This window comes from Biomphalaria glabrata, chromosome 2 (assembly GCF_947242115.1).
Source record: "Biomphalaria glabrata chromosome 2, xgBioGlab47.1, whole genome shotgun sequence".
Classification (NCBI taxonomy): domain Eukaryota; kingdom Metazoa; phylum Mollusca; class Gastropoda; family Planorbidae; genus Biomphalaria; species Biomphalaria glabrata.
This window is the reverse complement of record NC_074712.1, coordinates 51,463,021-51,478,842: the sequence shown is the minus strand read 5'-3', so window position 1 is coordinate 51,478,842 and position 15,822 is coordinate 51,463,021. Positions and strand designations below refer to the sequence as shown.

General features: G+C 33.3%; 1 protein-coding gene across 3 annotated transcripts; it reads right to left on the bottom strand.

The window, feature by feature from the left end:
- Window positions 1-933: 933 nt before the first annotated feature.
- Window positions 934-15,491, bottom strand: LOC106055122 (uncharacterized). Of its 3 annotated transcripts, none has more exons than XM_013211266.2 (4): window positions 15,366-15,491; window positions 8,290-8,347; window positions 7,397-7,498; window positions 934-6,744 (listed from the first exon to the last, which is right to left on the bottom strand). In XM_013211266.2, the coding sequence occupies exons 2-4, from the start codon at window positions 8,338-8,340 to the stop codon at window positions 5,137-5,139; spliced, it is 1,761 nt and encodes a 586-aa protein (XP_013066720.2). In that variant the 5' UTR covers window positions 8,341-8,347; window positions 15,366-15,491; the 3' UTR covers window positions 934-5,136. The 3 variants fall into 3 exon arrangements, with proteins under 3 accessions (XP_013066720.2, XP_055877253.1, XP_055877252.1); XM_056021278.1 differs by lacking the exon at window positions 15,366-15,491 and adding an exon at window positions 10,018-10,092; XM_056021277.1 differs by lacking the exon at window positions 15,366-15,491 and adding an exon at window positions 10,011-10,030.
- Window positions 15,492-15,822: the final 331 nt, after the last annotated feature.

Here is a 15,822-nt window from a genome sequence, read left to right as displayed (position 1 = left end):
AATGATAATGACTTGTTTTTTCATGAAGATTATTTGAAATTACTTGAGCCTAACAGACAATTAAGGGAGGTAAGAGTAATGGTTTAATAAGGAGAATCAACTCAATACATTTTTCTAATTGTATGGTAGGAAGAAAAGTTATTGCTGATAGAGACTCTGACACTAAAACAAAGATATTAAAGCTTTGAATGTAATAACAATGGGTAATCTATTTTAAATATCTCTTCCATATTTAATGAGGTGTACCAAAACATGACAAAATTGATTCCTATGTCTTCATTCAATAGTTCATCTTGTAATCTGTATGCCACAAAATCATCTAATCAAACAACACCTGTAGTAGGAGCTGTGTTCAGGGAAGCCCTCTCAATGGAGGGGGGGGGGGGGTCAAGGAGTGTGAGATTGACATTCATGGCTGGGAAACACTAGCTCTTGATCGCTCCTCATGGCGTGGAGCCTTCAGTGTCGAAAGTCACAAGACAAGGAGAACAGTCAGTGTGAAAGAAATCAGTGTAAACAAAAGGCTGAGAGATGAACGCAGGCTTATCTGCAGTAGACCCAACTTACCCATGCCATGGATGTGGCCGGCTTCATAAGTCTTGGACTTAAAGCCATCTTCGAGTTATAGGCAATGAGAAATGTGCTCATTTTCAAGCATATAGGAGGGAGCTATATATTACCTTGAATACTGCACTATGGTGGAAAGTGAAGTGTTAGGCTATTGTGGGAAGATGGGCTTGTATCAACTATTGATAGATACTTAAGGATTATTAAGTATTATGGATATAAATGCTTCATACATGTATTAGATTTGTTTTAGCTCACTTTGGGGCCTATCAATGGAGAAACATAAAGAAATTGTATGGTTAGTCTATTACAAAAATAAGGTGTAACTGCAGTACGTGACATGACATGAAAAAATTTCTGAAAATGTTTGAACTTTTCTTTATTATATTTTATTGGGAACTCAGACAACAGATATATCAGCTAGTGTACATCAGTCTCTAGTTCATCTTATTGTACCAAGAACTCAACAAGTTTAAACATGGATTAATATGGTTTTTAAACTATTTTAAACAAATTACAAGCTTACATACACATATCCATTAATGGAATAAAGCAAAAATACGTTTTTCAAAAAGTCATGTTTTCAGTTAACATAACATTTTGAACATTACATTTGATTGTAAAACAAAGAGTAACTGGTATACAAGCCTTGTAAAAATATGGTTTGTGTTATCAATTCAAGCAATAAAAGGTACAGAGACAAGGGTTTGAACCAATAAACCCAGTCCCGGCTCCCATTGTATGAGAGTTGACAAAATCTCTTGAAAATACATGAGGCATAATTAATATAAGCCAATTAGACAGGGAGTGAGAGTTATCTGAACATCCCTAATGACATGGCTAACATAAACAAATATTCTATTACATTATCATAACATTATTTACACTAATTATTATTACTATAAATACAATGATAAGTATCCTCTTCACATTTGGAGAAACAATGTAATGAAAACATTGGAGTATCTTTCAAAAAAAAAAAGTGTTTTCTTAAATTTTTACACATTTTCATTTAGTGTTGTTAAAAATTAAAGTATTCAATACTAAAATACTAACACCAATAGAATAAAAACAAAATTATAAAAATAAATTCAACTTTTTTTCTCCTCACATATATAAATAAACATTACCTAGTCAGAAGTTTATAATTGCAATGTCTTCCATTTCAAAAATTAAGGATGAGTGCAGTGTTTCACAGGACTACACATTCCCAGTTGTGACCTGCATATTTATCCACATCTGATGTAGACAAAGCCAGTGTCTGCCAGGGGCCTATATTTTTTTTTATATTAAAGCAAAATGTGCCTTGTAATCCATGGTGTTTACTAGAAGTCATGATGTAATGCCTAACAATTCTGACCATATAAAGTTTTGACTAGGCAACAGTGATATAAATACAAAATTATCAAACTTAAATATCCATGCACACAAAAAATTTAAAGTATATATATTTTTCACTACTTCCTGTACAAATATAAACATATTCACATTTTTCTATGAAACTGGCAGAGATGAATGATGATTAAAAACATATAAAACAACTCAATGTTTCTTCACCCATTAAGGAAAACAGCAATACAGAAAATTTATAGTCATAATATCTTAATTAAATACAGCAGCAGGTCAAAGGAATTGCAAAGTCAGAAACGATAGTGTGTGAAGAAAAAGTAAAGAGTGTAGCATAATTAGAACAATGGGGGGGGGGGGGGGGGGGGTTAGGAAGGACAACTCCTGTAGCACACTGACAAAAACTGTTGGTTTTCATAATGCCATGAGGCAACCAGGGTGAGTGATAGGACTTTTACATCTCCTCTGAGCTTCTGGAGCTGGGAATACTCAAACAAGAGATACCTCACTGTTTTCTCTGACCACAGTGGTTACACTGGAAATCAAAGTAGATGCAGAATCTAGTGAAATAAGTGCCTACAGGCCAGTGTTCTTGACAATTATTGACTCGTCCAATCTATTTAGACCCTCCATGAACATATATTCTGCCAGACACTAAAGGTTTTTTTTTGAGTGACAAGAGAAACAAAAATAGATTATAGCAGTTAAGTAACAAATTCATTGACATCATAATAGGTGACCAGAGTTAATCAACCCATGTGCACAAAGCAATAAGATGTTTTCAATTATTTATCTTGTTCTATGCTAACAGCTATTACATGATTAAACCAGAGTAAGATTAAAAGGTTAAAACTTATATTCACCAAGCTAATCTTCATGTTAGCAATTAAATACCCTAGCCTTAAAATACTCAACTTAAAGTGCTTACGCATCATTTTTTGTATTTCATTGAATTTAAATTTTTATGTTTAATAAAGTGAATTTAAAAGAAATAAAAAATTAACACAATTTTTTAAATTAAAAACATTCAAAAAAGTAATTTCTAATTTTAAAAATTTTGGTCTTTGGCTCAATTGAAAAAAAAACATGAATTGCAAACTGATTCGACATTGATCAATCAATCTTGATAACAACATGAAGGAAAAAGATATTTGAGAATAAAGTGTAAAACAAAATAAGATAATTCAAGAGAGTTATTGATTAAGTGATGTTTTAGTATTTTGTTAATAGAATTTTTTGTGTTACTGTAAAATAAATAACAAGTATGATATTATATAAACAAATAACGTGCAAGACTTTAGGTTACAATGTGCTTATATTTAGACTATCTAATAAGAATTGCGTGTGCTCAAGACAAGAAAACATGATCAAAGATAAACAGAAGCTTATGTAGTCAAGTAAAATTACTCATGGCACAGTTTACAGAGAGACTGAAAAATATAATTAGATTGAATACACATAAATGTAACAAGCCTGGAGTTTCTTTAGGTCAGAGTTAGGGACAACTAGTTCTATACATTAGCTACACAAACAATATCTAATTTATACATTACTAACAATTCATCTTTTTCAATTCTATGCTTTATCCATGTAGCTGTTCAAGCTCATTTAGAGATTTAAACTCTAAAAAATCTACTAAATAATAGGTTTTCCAAGCTTCTGTACAATTTTTTAATGGAAATGTAAAATAAATAAACACATTGTTATGTGTATGCCTTATTAATTAGTGTGAGTGTATAACATAGAATTAACTGGCCTTGGCATCTGAATCACTAATTACTATCTACATGAAGTACGCCAAACATTTTACATCTGATATTAAATTTCTGAAAACTCATGTATAACAAAATAAAAAATATGCAGTCTAAATTTTAAAAGTAAATCATTTATCAGAAGTATAAGAAAAAAAAAATACTGAGCTCTATTACTTTTGTTAACTAGAGCAAAAATAGCTTAACTGTATTGAAGCTATTATTAATAGAATCTCTGTAGAAGTAAGGTATATGGAAAACATAAAAGTTGTAAATACAATTGTCTACCAAAGACAAGAATTAAAACTTTCAATAAATCATTTATATATATATATATAAAAGAAAACAAAACCCAGCTGCAGACAAATGTATTGTAATGAAGGATATCAAAAAGAGGCTTCTGAAAGATACATAGTATGAGTTCAATTATTTCAAAATGTTTTAATTGTTACAAGTAGTAATCAGACTAAAAATTAATGAGAATAGGATTTTAGGGATTTCTTGAAGAAGTTAAGAGATGAAAGTTCACCAAAAAAAACTTATACAACAATAGAAAAATATTTGCACTATAGTAATGTCTCAAATTGATTTTTTTAAGAATTTGGTTGCTCTTCAAGAGGAAATAAAAAGTATATATGAAGTATCTGATTTAGGCATGAATATTATAATATTTAATATCAGGTTTTTGCAAATGTTTTGGGAAAGTATTTGAAAGTGGAAGACAAATTAAAAAGGTATGCAGTGTAAGTACTATAAAGTCACAAATACACTGATCTAATTGATATATAAACGCTGTAGGCTACTCTTGTTATTTAAACCTAATCATAAATACAATAAGATTACCAATAACCTTTAAACTATCTCAATAACAAAAGTGACACTAAAACAAAACCTAGAACTCAAACTAAGCTCATCCCTTAGAACTGAACAGATACCACAAAGCCAATATTTTCTCAAAAAAAAAAAAAAATTAAGAATATTTAACAATTTTATTTTAATATTTTAAGAAATTCCTACACAAACTAAGTTTTAAAGTTATTTTTTTTTAAATATTTGTTTATTTCATAAACTGTGGGTGTAAATGAAGATGATAAAATAGAAGCATTTGTTGATAACTCATCCAAGTCCTGAAATGATGTTTTTATTTGAATTTACAATTGCTATTTAACTTTACAAATGAGAACTCTCAAAATCTGTGTGTGCATTACGTGATAGTAAAAATTCAATTATTCTTTCCATGTTCTAAATATTTACCAGTGCAATTTACATTAGAAATGATATATATAAGAAATGATAAGTCTTTTTATATAGTAAAAATAGTAGCTAGCAGAGGCCTTCTCTTTAGTTTTAATATAGTTCAAATGCAATGATACTGCCAATATCTATTAAATGACATTGAAGTTAAATATAAGACAACACACATGAGAAACTGTTAATATGGATGTAAAAAAATACATTCAAGCTGGCTCTATTAGCTTGATGAGCTACTTTTAGATTTGGTCTTATCAAATATGTTGCCATTTTGCTGCAAATCCTCAAAATTTAGACTAGGTAAATTTAGTTCTAGGATTGAAGATTGTTGATCTTGCTCTATATTTTGTGTGGCCTGTTCTGCCCTAAGGACAGGCTGATTTACCACTGTTCCAGAGTGAAATATTAATATTTTCCCATCAGGAAGTCTAATTAATTTAGCACTAGAAAGTTCATCAACAGTGATTATGGATTGTCCATTGTTGTACTTCTGGACAGAAGCCTGTGGCTGGGCAATAGTTTGAGGGCTGATTTTATTAATGTTCCTAGAATTTAAAGTTGTAATTTCATTGGAATCAATAACTGTCATGTATTTCTCATGACTCTCAGGAATGGCTTGTTGAGGCCTGCTGATTACATTTGTGTGACTGGTTGTCTCCATATAGTGGTTGGGTTGCCCAAGCTGCTGGTCTGTTATGGGATACTGTTTTTTAATCTGCTCTTGAAGCTGGTCTGACACACCAGGACCCAAAGCTAAAATAGCAGATGATAACACTCCCAGTTCAAATTCATGGATGGTAGCAGCATTTTCTTGAGAGTTTGTTATTTGAATATCAGATTCTGTTTGAGATTCAATCTCCTGTGAAACATATTGCACAGTTGCATTAGTGAAGTCAGAGATACTGTCAGGCAAGACAACCTCAGCCAAATCCTCTGTGTAAGAATATCCCTCTGGCAAAGATTGAACACTGCTGTTGAACCCAAGGGACTTCAAATTTTCAGTTTGGTTTTCAGAACCAAAGCTGCTATTTCTCAGAGATTCGTAAGGCTGGTTGAAATAATGACTATCATCTTTCGCAAAAAGTTGCTTGGCAATGACATCTTCACTGGGAATGTCAGGGTGTTCGAATGCTTTATTTAAAACACTGCTACTTCCAGGTTGCTCTGAAACAGGGACCCAATGTAACTTTTGACTTGGCAGTGTCTCTTGGGTATGAGGCTTAAATGAAACATCAGTAACATCATTGCACACTTGCACATCATCATCATCATCATCATCAATTACAACTGTTGGAAATGGAGTACTCCTTGTTATATTTGTTGGAATTTTAGATAAAGAAACTTGTATTGGATTTAATACAGGTGGCAGACTCTTTGAATTAAGTAGTATATGAGAGAGTTCTCTTGTCTCAGTTTGAGTTTGAAAAAATGTTGCTCCTTGAGGTCCTGGGGATCGAGATGGAGATCTGCTGGGGACAATATTCTTCTTACTGCAAACTTCATTCGGCAGAGGAGTTCCACTGAACAATGCAGTAGGTGCTGGATCATTAGGTTTAAAGGGCATTGGTGAAGAATGCTGATCAGAAGAGGAACTATCTGGTGTGTGAGGTGGGGTGTGCATCCTTGAGTCCACACGCGTTTCAATGTAGCCCACTTCTCTGAAATCATCTAAAGAACCTTCCTGGAAAAGCATTTCAATGTCAGGGGGAAGTGAACATCCTTTGTCCATGTGAATTTGAATGATTGTTTTGAACTCTTTAATTTTGTCCAGGAGTTTGATCTTCTCTTTAGAGAGGGTGCTGTTTTCACTTTCAAGCTCTGCATTTCTCTGTTTAAAATAGAAGTAATACAAGTTCAGGATTTTCAAAAACAATTTCTACAAAACTGTAAATGATGATACATGTTTCATATACAAAGGCATCACTAGGAACCACATTTTGGAATGAGAGAATAGGGTGAATCAAATAAAGAAAATATATGTAGTCCTGACCAGGGCAAGAACCATTAACCTTTCAGTAACACAGGAGCAGTAAATTAACCTACTTGACCATCCAGATTCTCAAAAAAGATTCTTGATGATCTGTAGTGTTTTGCCAGTTTGCTACTTTGCTACCCAGAAGTTGCAGAAGTCAACAGTCACATGACCCACCCAGTCCCACCCCCATCTGTCTTCACCAACAATGTTAACAGAGCTGATGCGAATAGTCATTAGACAAACAACAGCTCTATTTAATTAAATTTAATAACACTACAAGTAGAAGCTCAAGTGAGTAGGTAGCAATTAATCTGTAAACTTAAATACAAATGTGACTCTTAAGTGCGGAAACAATGAATGACAATACATGGTAAATGTATAAAAACTGCACCAAGGGACGAAATTTTTTTGTACTTACTAAAATTGTAATATAACAGTTAATTTCTATCTTTTTACTTAACATGGTAAAGTGGATCATAGTAAAAACTGGACAATCAATATTTACTTGTTTTAGTTCCTGGGCTTCTTTTTCTTTCTTTTCTCTGCACTTTTTGGCTGCATCTCTATTCTTTTTCTTCTTTTCTTGTTCTTCAGGACTCAGGTTTGACTGTTTAATAAAATGTATTATACATATAGAATTGTTTAAGAAGATGTTTCAGGCTTATATAGGCTGTTAAGACTAAGACTAAGACAGCTTTATTGATCCTTGTGGAAATTTGTTGTGATCACAAGGACTCTTTTCTCATATCAAGACCACACAACAGAAACATTCACATTAATAAAACAGACGTTTTATACAAAAAGGCTGTTTAAAAAGGTGTATAGACTGTTTAATAATATATATTATTAACAAATGTAAGTTGTTAAATTTATTTGCCGATTTTCTAATTGACAATATTTAGAATGTATTTCAAACAGGATAAATATTTTAACAAACATCTTGTTTGATTCTTTTTTTTCTCTTTTTTATACAAAACTAAGTAAAGTGTGTAAATGATAAAAGTGACTATGCTGGAGCTGAGGATGAGAATACAAATCTCAATGAATGCTGGGATTATAACTTCAAGATTATTAGCATGTCTATAGATGCTCTCTGATGGGTTTATAACCCAGACCATTCATCATAGAAGGCCTCAACACAGACCTGCAACATCACAACGTGTGGGCAGTTTAGACCAATAGCTCGTTACCACATTGTACAGACCTGTGACGTGGCAACGAGCTATTGGTCTAAACTGCCCACAGGTTGTGATGTTGCAGGGAATGTCAAAGTAATGGACTACTGTAACTGTGTAAGAAATTTAAGACATAAAAATAGACAAATCACTAAACATTCTAACAAGTTGTATATTATTCTTTGTTTGCATTCTAAAAAATAAATTCAATAGAGTCTCTTACATCATCTGTTTTCCTTTTTCTTCCCCTAGTGCTTGACTTGCCTTCCTCCATGGGGAATCTGTATGTGGAGAAAGACACAAAAATGTTAACCCAAAGAAAATATGACATCACCATCACATAAACATAACATGATAATAACACAAATAAAACTGGTTTGGAAATTAAAATCTACTTATATTTTTTTTAGAAATCATTCTCAGTTTTTCAGCTTTGTAGTAAATCTGAAGTGAAATTATGATGTGTCTGTGTTTTTATTTCCATATAGACTGAGATTTTAGGATGCATCTGAACTATTTGGTTTTATATTATCATCATGCACGCATTGATTGTTATAGGCTTATATATATCACTACGTTGATACCATATATGATGTTACCACTTAAATAAGAATTTTTTAATTTTTAAAGCCTTTTCTACCATTGGCTGTCTAGTTGGGGTGGCTGGGAGGTCATGTGGTATGCTCTTCAAACTGTCATCTTGGTAGTTCCCAGTTTAAACCCAGCCTGGCGTCTTAGGATATAATAAATTTCATTACTGAAGCAATGTTACAACTGAAACTTCAAATACAAGAAATCAGACATATATATGGTGGAAATTGTTAAGAAGAATGAACATGTGATACATTTTTAAGTGATCTCCATGGCATTACTTAGCAAGTATGAGGCTAAACATTAACCTTGGGAGAAGAGGACCTTATTATTTTGCGAATGATTTTTTATATGTAAGAGAATAAATTTCTCAATTCCTTTTGCCTAGTTAAACTTTTGGGGAGTTTTTGTGATATATGTGGAAACTATATTGATCATCTGTGCAATCCTCCAAATTTTAAAAACTCATAATGACATGATGATGATTGCCTACTTTTGAAAAAAAAAATACAGATTTAATTGTACAGTAGGAGCCTATTTTTAAGTTACATAATATGGAGTTTCAATAAATTTTCAAATGAGAAAATGTTGAGATTGGGCAACAGAAGTGTCAGAAGTAAAAAAAAAATATATATTCAAACAATTTAAGTTTCCAGTTTCTTTTCTAAATGTAAATTAAATGTAGAATCTTATTCTAGATCTATTATAAATATGCTCCTTCCCTAGTGTCTTATATTAGAGAATGGAATGCTAGACCTAGTACAAATTTGTAGAAATGCACCTTCTTCCCTATTATATATATATATAGTCACAATATAGTGACATCCTATACTCCTATAGTCTATATGGCACGGAATGGGTTGCCTGGATCATTATGATTATGTGAAAAGTAATGACTATGTTTGATAGATGCAATCAATCTATTCTATAGATCTACTATTTATACGCACTAAGTTATACTAGACTTGACTAGTACTAGTTATACATATAAATTATAATTATAGACGTCTAGTTAATATAGATTAAAATTATAGATATATTTATATTGATATATATTTATATAGATCTAGATTCTGGAATCCATCATTCTATGTCTATAGGCATAGGGCTCATAGGCAGTAGATCTATATATATTCTATACTAAGTCTAAGTTAAAGTGCTCTAAGTAGTATAGGTTTAGCCTAAGGCCGCCTTATTAGCCTTTTTTATAGGCTTAGGCAGGAGTCAAGATATCAAGTATAATCTAGATGTAAACAATTATTATTATTTAAAACAAAACTGTACTAGAATAACCTTAACAAAAGCGACCTAGATCTATATCTATTACAATGAAAATTATTAAAAATTAAATACTCCATACTCTAGTCTATAATCACTATAGAGTCTAATGGATTTATAGTATCTTTCTATTTTCGTTCAAAAATAGGATTTTCCCAAAAAACTATTTTAAGACCTTTTTTTTTTTTTTTTTTACAGCGTAGCACAATGGTGCTCAACTAATCTTACATATTACGGCCGGGAAGGGGGGTCATTTAAATATCTGGCATATATGTATTGGCCGATCCACACACACAAATAATATTGTAAATTGCACAAGCCGACACATGTGAAACACAAACACTCATAAACAAGCAATAAATAGTATACCAAATTTATTAACGCTCATATTGAGAACTATGGCTGCCTAGTCCTAGTCGTGTGGCATATTGTCTCGTGATATGTGGTCTGGAAAGTTCCGGGTTCAAACCTTTCCAGACGCTATCCCCAGCCATCCTGTGGGACTAGGTTTGTTTAAATGTTATAATATAACATAAGATAACAAAGTAGGAAAGGACCATGATATCAAATATGTTTCCCCCACTCCCATGAGCTGTACATGAGGTGGGCACAGGATGACATTTACCTTTTTTTTTAAAGGTACTATAAATTAACTAAATTATTTTCATTTCCACTTAAAGTTCCATCAATTTTTTTTCTATCATTTTTTTCTTTTGATTCGGGCAATATTGAAACCCACACTCATGTTATAAAGTGATTTAACAATAATTACAAAAACTAAATTAAAGACCAAAAATATATTATATAATGAAAAAAAAATCTCTTGTTCTATACATGAGAAAAACGTAGGACACAAACACACATAAAAAAAATAGATATGTATCATTCTTCTTTAAAGAAATAATACAATGAATATAAAAAATGTGATTAAAACATTTCACACGAAACGTCCCCTGTGCAAAATCGAACATTGCACCAAAATGGCTGCGCCAAAACAGTCGTGCCGAAACATCCTGCTTTGATCTGGGGCAATGCATTAGCCTTACTGAGGCGCTCATCTGGAAATGTTCATTAGACAATCAAGCCATTAGGGAAGCACAAAAAAAGATCCCCCTTGGAATGCCTGTACGACCAAGTCCATTGTAATGGCGGGGACAGAAGAAAGCAGCAGCAAACATATCACTATCCGCACACCGTTCTTCAAAAGGGCCGCTTTTATGGCAGACATCTGCATGGCTGATATAGTACAAAGAAGGATAATGGGGGATTTCACCGGTGTGCTTGGCCTTTGGCCTCGCTTCTAATCCAAGCATCATGGGACATGAGCCGTTGGTAATAAGGTTGTAATAATTTGCATCTGCCTGGAACTTTTCTAGGCAGATGGAGGCAAGCTTCCATTGGCCAAGAGTTTCATGAGTCTTAGACTCAACTGTTACATCAATTAAAAATAAGAATTACCTACTTATCTAATATGTGCATTTTTAATACGCAAGCTCTTACTAGCTCTCGCTAAAAATCAGACATTATAAGGTGACATTATTACCACAGTCTGGTTGCTTTTCACACCACTGCTTCATTTTCTACAACTGCTTCATTAAAACAAAATAAAGCAGCAATAAAAAAAAACAACACTAAACCATAATTGTTTACAATTACTATAACCTAAGAATATATTATACTCTGAAGGTACAAAGATAAAGGCAATAAAGGCACATTTCTTATTCCATATGTTAGTAAAAAAGTCTTACATGCGCTCATTCTTCCCCGGGTTGCCTGAATCAGTCAGGACTTAATACAATTTAGGTATGTTGTTACCATGCACGTCTAAATTGACACATGGATACGAATAATTATGAAAGAACGTCTGTAATTTAAATTATAGGATAAAACGAGACGAGGATATTTTTGTCAACATCTTATTAGTATAAATAAATATTGATGAACTTAATGTTGTTTTTAATTTTACTTGTGTGCACTTTAGCATATATATTGTGTGCTTTTGCCACATACATGTGATTTCATGTTGAATTATTTGTAATTGTATTGTATTTATACAATTTGAGAACTTTTAAAACGGATGCTCCTTTATTTAAACTTTCGTTGGTGTTGTAAAAGCTGGATTTCCCAAGAGCTAATTTTGGAAACAACTTTCGGTGTTCACCCTAATATTTAGTCATTAAAGTTTTTTCCATTTTTTGGTAATACCCGATTATTTCTTTGTCTTTAGCTTATGTATGTTCTCACTTTTAAATAATAATGAAATCCATATAGATATTAGTTCTAATTTTTAAAGAGTAAAATTTATAAATATTAAAATTTAAACAGGGCATAGTCATCGTGCTTCTAATGTCTGCATATAGATCTAGTAGACAAAAGTAGACTTATATATAGTCCGGCCTACTAATAATAAGGCTTAAATTGTCTTCGCAACTGGAGTCCGAAGAATACTCCGGAATGCAGTATTCATATATGGCTACACAGCCCCAGCTGTCATGGCCTTTTAAATTTCTGCAACAACCATTTGTAAGCCTTCGTGCTGGGATTAATATGTTGTAACACGGTCCAGGTATCTGGCAGTGTTCTGTAGGGTTTGCCTGTCTCCGTACAGGGCTTAAGACACACACCCCCCACATGCATCAGTTGTATCTGTTCCAAGACTAGTCGTATCTTCGAATGTGTTTCTGAGCACCCTGATGTCATTGAGGATGCGTTCTACTGTTTTCCGTGTGACAATGTCGACAGCTGGAATCGTGGTTCTCTTTGATCCTAGCGAAGTAGACTCCTATCAGACTGTCCCGCATGAAACCGTGTCAAAATTGCCCGATCCTTTCTGTCCAGCTGTCAGCATTCGTCCTTCGTGTTTGGGCGTTTGAAAGCCTTCCAGACTTCCCGTCTCATGCTAAAATGGTCCCAGCCATCGTACCACTTGGACTTAATCCATTCACAAATCCTATATTTTGCACTTTCGTATGTTTGCGGCTCCTCTGGCTGTCTGCCTTCTCGTTTCCTCTGACTCCACAATTAGGAAATCCATTGCATCAGCCTAGGTAAATTACGTTTACTTTCTAGTCGCTTCACACACGCCATTGTATTTTCCAGTGGGGTAGACACGTCTCTGAGCTTGCATGAGCTTTGAAGGCAGGAAAGTGAGTCTGTAAAGAGGATCACATTGGCCGGTGCCGAAGTTCCTTCCTCAATACATTGCTCTATATGCTGTAGAGCGGTTCTGATTCCTTCCATTTCCGCAACATAGTTGCTTCCGCCTGCGCATTGGCCTACCAGTTCATCGCTTTTCTGCAACAACCAATATGTTCTTAGATCAAACTTAATAGAGGCACACATTCACCATATTTCTCTTTTCTAGAGTCTTGATCATTACGAGGATGCACCAGACGAGGCAGCGGTCCAATCAGCCCTATTTCCTTCCTTTTTTTGGGAACATAAAATACGAAAAGTTTCTAGTGTGATCAGGTGATAAAAAAGGTGCGAGGCACATATAAATATCCAATATAGGCTAAATAATCAAAGACGAGATCATTTTATTTTTCTCCCACTAATTTTGCATCCCATTTTTCTAAACGGTTCCGTGTCTGAATGAACGTGCATGGTAGCCACACAGTTGAACAAATCTTATACTGCAAGGATCTAGGACTGATATATGTTTTATCGTATATTTATGCTAGCAGATATCCGTTCTTCGATACGTTCAAATAGTTGGAATATGTTGACTAGTTTGACGGGAACCTTTTTTTTTCGCCCAATAAGAAACTAAAAATATATGTGACTGACGAAAAACAGGCTAAGGGGCCTACATTGAGTTTCTTGACTCCGACTCAGTTGAAATCTTTGGACCATGTTGTATAGTTTGCAGTTTTGATGCTCATGTCATGGCTGTGAAACCTAAAAAGATATTGACTCTCAACTCCGCAAGGGACATTTAAGTGCAACACAGATTGTACCATGCCCCCCCCCCCCAATATCGACACTGTCATCTTTTTGCTGTTGTCGTCAAAAGACAGGGCCGGTCTTAGGCCACTGCAACCTATGAGGCTGCAGTGGGCCCCGTACTTTCATAGGCCCCGCGCGAATTCTACGTGTAAATTATTAAAGTAAACCATTTTAATTTATTATCAAAGGGTTTCTGCAATTCTCCTGCAATTGTAAAACATACGAAAAAGTGATAAAAATCTCCTGAAATTATTAAAATTTTCTGAAAACTGATGCAAATCTCCTTATAAACAGATACAATTGTCATTTCTGGGTGTCATTCAATATGGAAAATTATTTTAATAGTCACTGGCATACAAATATATATCTAAATCTATCTCGACCTCTAAAATAAAATCAAAAGCGATTCTTTACTAGTCGATAGTAAATCTGAAAGGCAGATCTGAATGTTTATCAGCTTTTTGCTACTATCTACTGTAGATATCACGTAAAGCTAATTTGACAGTGATTTTGTACTTAGTAAAGTATGAATAAAATGCAATGACGAATTTATTTTCTAATACTTATTATCCTTATAACAATGCATGATAGGCCCCGCGCAATCCGTTTCGCATAGGGCCCCGCAATCTGTAGGACCGGCCCTGTCAAAAGATCTCATTTATGTGAATTCCTAAATAATAGAACAAGAAAGCCAAGTGACCTAGTTACTAGATCTTTAATAGCATTAACTGATGAATGTTTTTTTTTTGTTTTGTTTTGTTTTTCGATAATTTTGCATTGAGCATCTTTCATACTTTAGCAAACATACTCAGTCCACGCTATGGTCCAATCTCTTTCGATTATCTGGAAGAAAGTTTCCACGCTCAGCAAATTTAACCCAGCATGAGTCTATAGATCCCTTGTGTTTTAGGCCCCTATGCCGTGTGTAAGACAGCTCAATAAATGTAAATAATCAATTATAATATGTTCATAAAACAATTAATCAAGTTTTTCCATTTTGTGTAAACAATCTTCTCAATCTGTTTTTTTTTTTTTAAGTATCTACTCGAAGATTCAGCAATTCACCTTATCAAACTACGAAAATTCAACTTGAATATTTAGTCTGTACACGTCTGAGTAAGTGTACGAAGCAGGACATTTCTCAACCATTACACCGCACTTAGTGTTCAGCTTGTTTAAATCCTCTGTTTCAATTATTACAAAGAGATCTATAATTTCCTTTGTGCTATTGTTTGTCATTATATTCCAAGGCCATTTAGATCTTCTTATCTAGAAGTAATTAAAGTATCTAAACCATAATAAATCAAAATAGAGTTCCCTTTAACTTCTTCAGTAATTGAGTTTGAGACTTTTGAAAAAATCTAGATTCTAGATCTAGATGTCTAGATCTAGATCACTCGATCTAATTAAGTAAATAATAACTTTTCCACCAAATATTTCTTAATTTTAAAAAAAGAAATGTTTATATTCTAACATACTCACAGGGTTAATGACAATCAGAAAAGAAACAATATATGGGATTTCTAAAAGACACCTTCTCCAGTAGTTTGTTTGATAACAGTGAAATAAACTATCGGAAATATTCAGAAGGGAATTTCCCTGGCTAAAAATAAACGAAATCAATGAAACGTTTTGTCAACTGCTATTCCATGAGTGTGAATTAAAACGTTTAGTTGCTTAGACTTGCAGAAATGACCGTCATTTAGATCTCGATCTTATCATCTAGATCAGCTTTTTAAACAGTCCTGCAAAAAGGTTAGTGGACTTTGAAACTAAAACAACCGAACTTAATGGAGGGAAAATGTTTTAATAGTAACAATGTATGAGCAAAGATTTTTTTTTTATTTCACCAGAGAATTCTTCGTTTTAGTCCTAACAAACAAAAAATTCAATGAATTCAGATCAAAACGAAATATAGAGTGCGTTCATATTCCAATAA

What these genes read in the sequence shown, in the direction of transcription:
- LOC106055122 (XM_056021277.1), bottom strand. An exon ending in GAAAAAGGAAAACAGATGAT is followed by an intron (nt 7,499 to 8,289) that starts GTAAGAGACTCT and finishes TTTATTAAACAG; the next exon opens with TCAAACCTGAGTCCTGAAGA. An exon ending in AAGCCCAGGAACTAAAACAA is followed by an intron (nt 6,745 to 7,396) that starts GTAAATATTGAT and finishes TATTTTAAACAG; the next exon opens with AGAAATGCAGAGCTTGAAAG.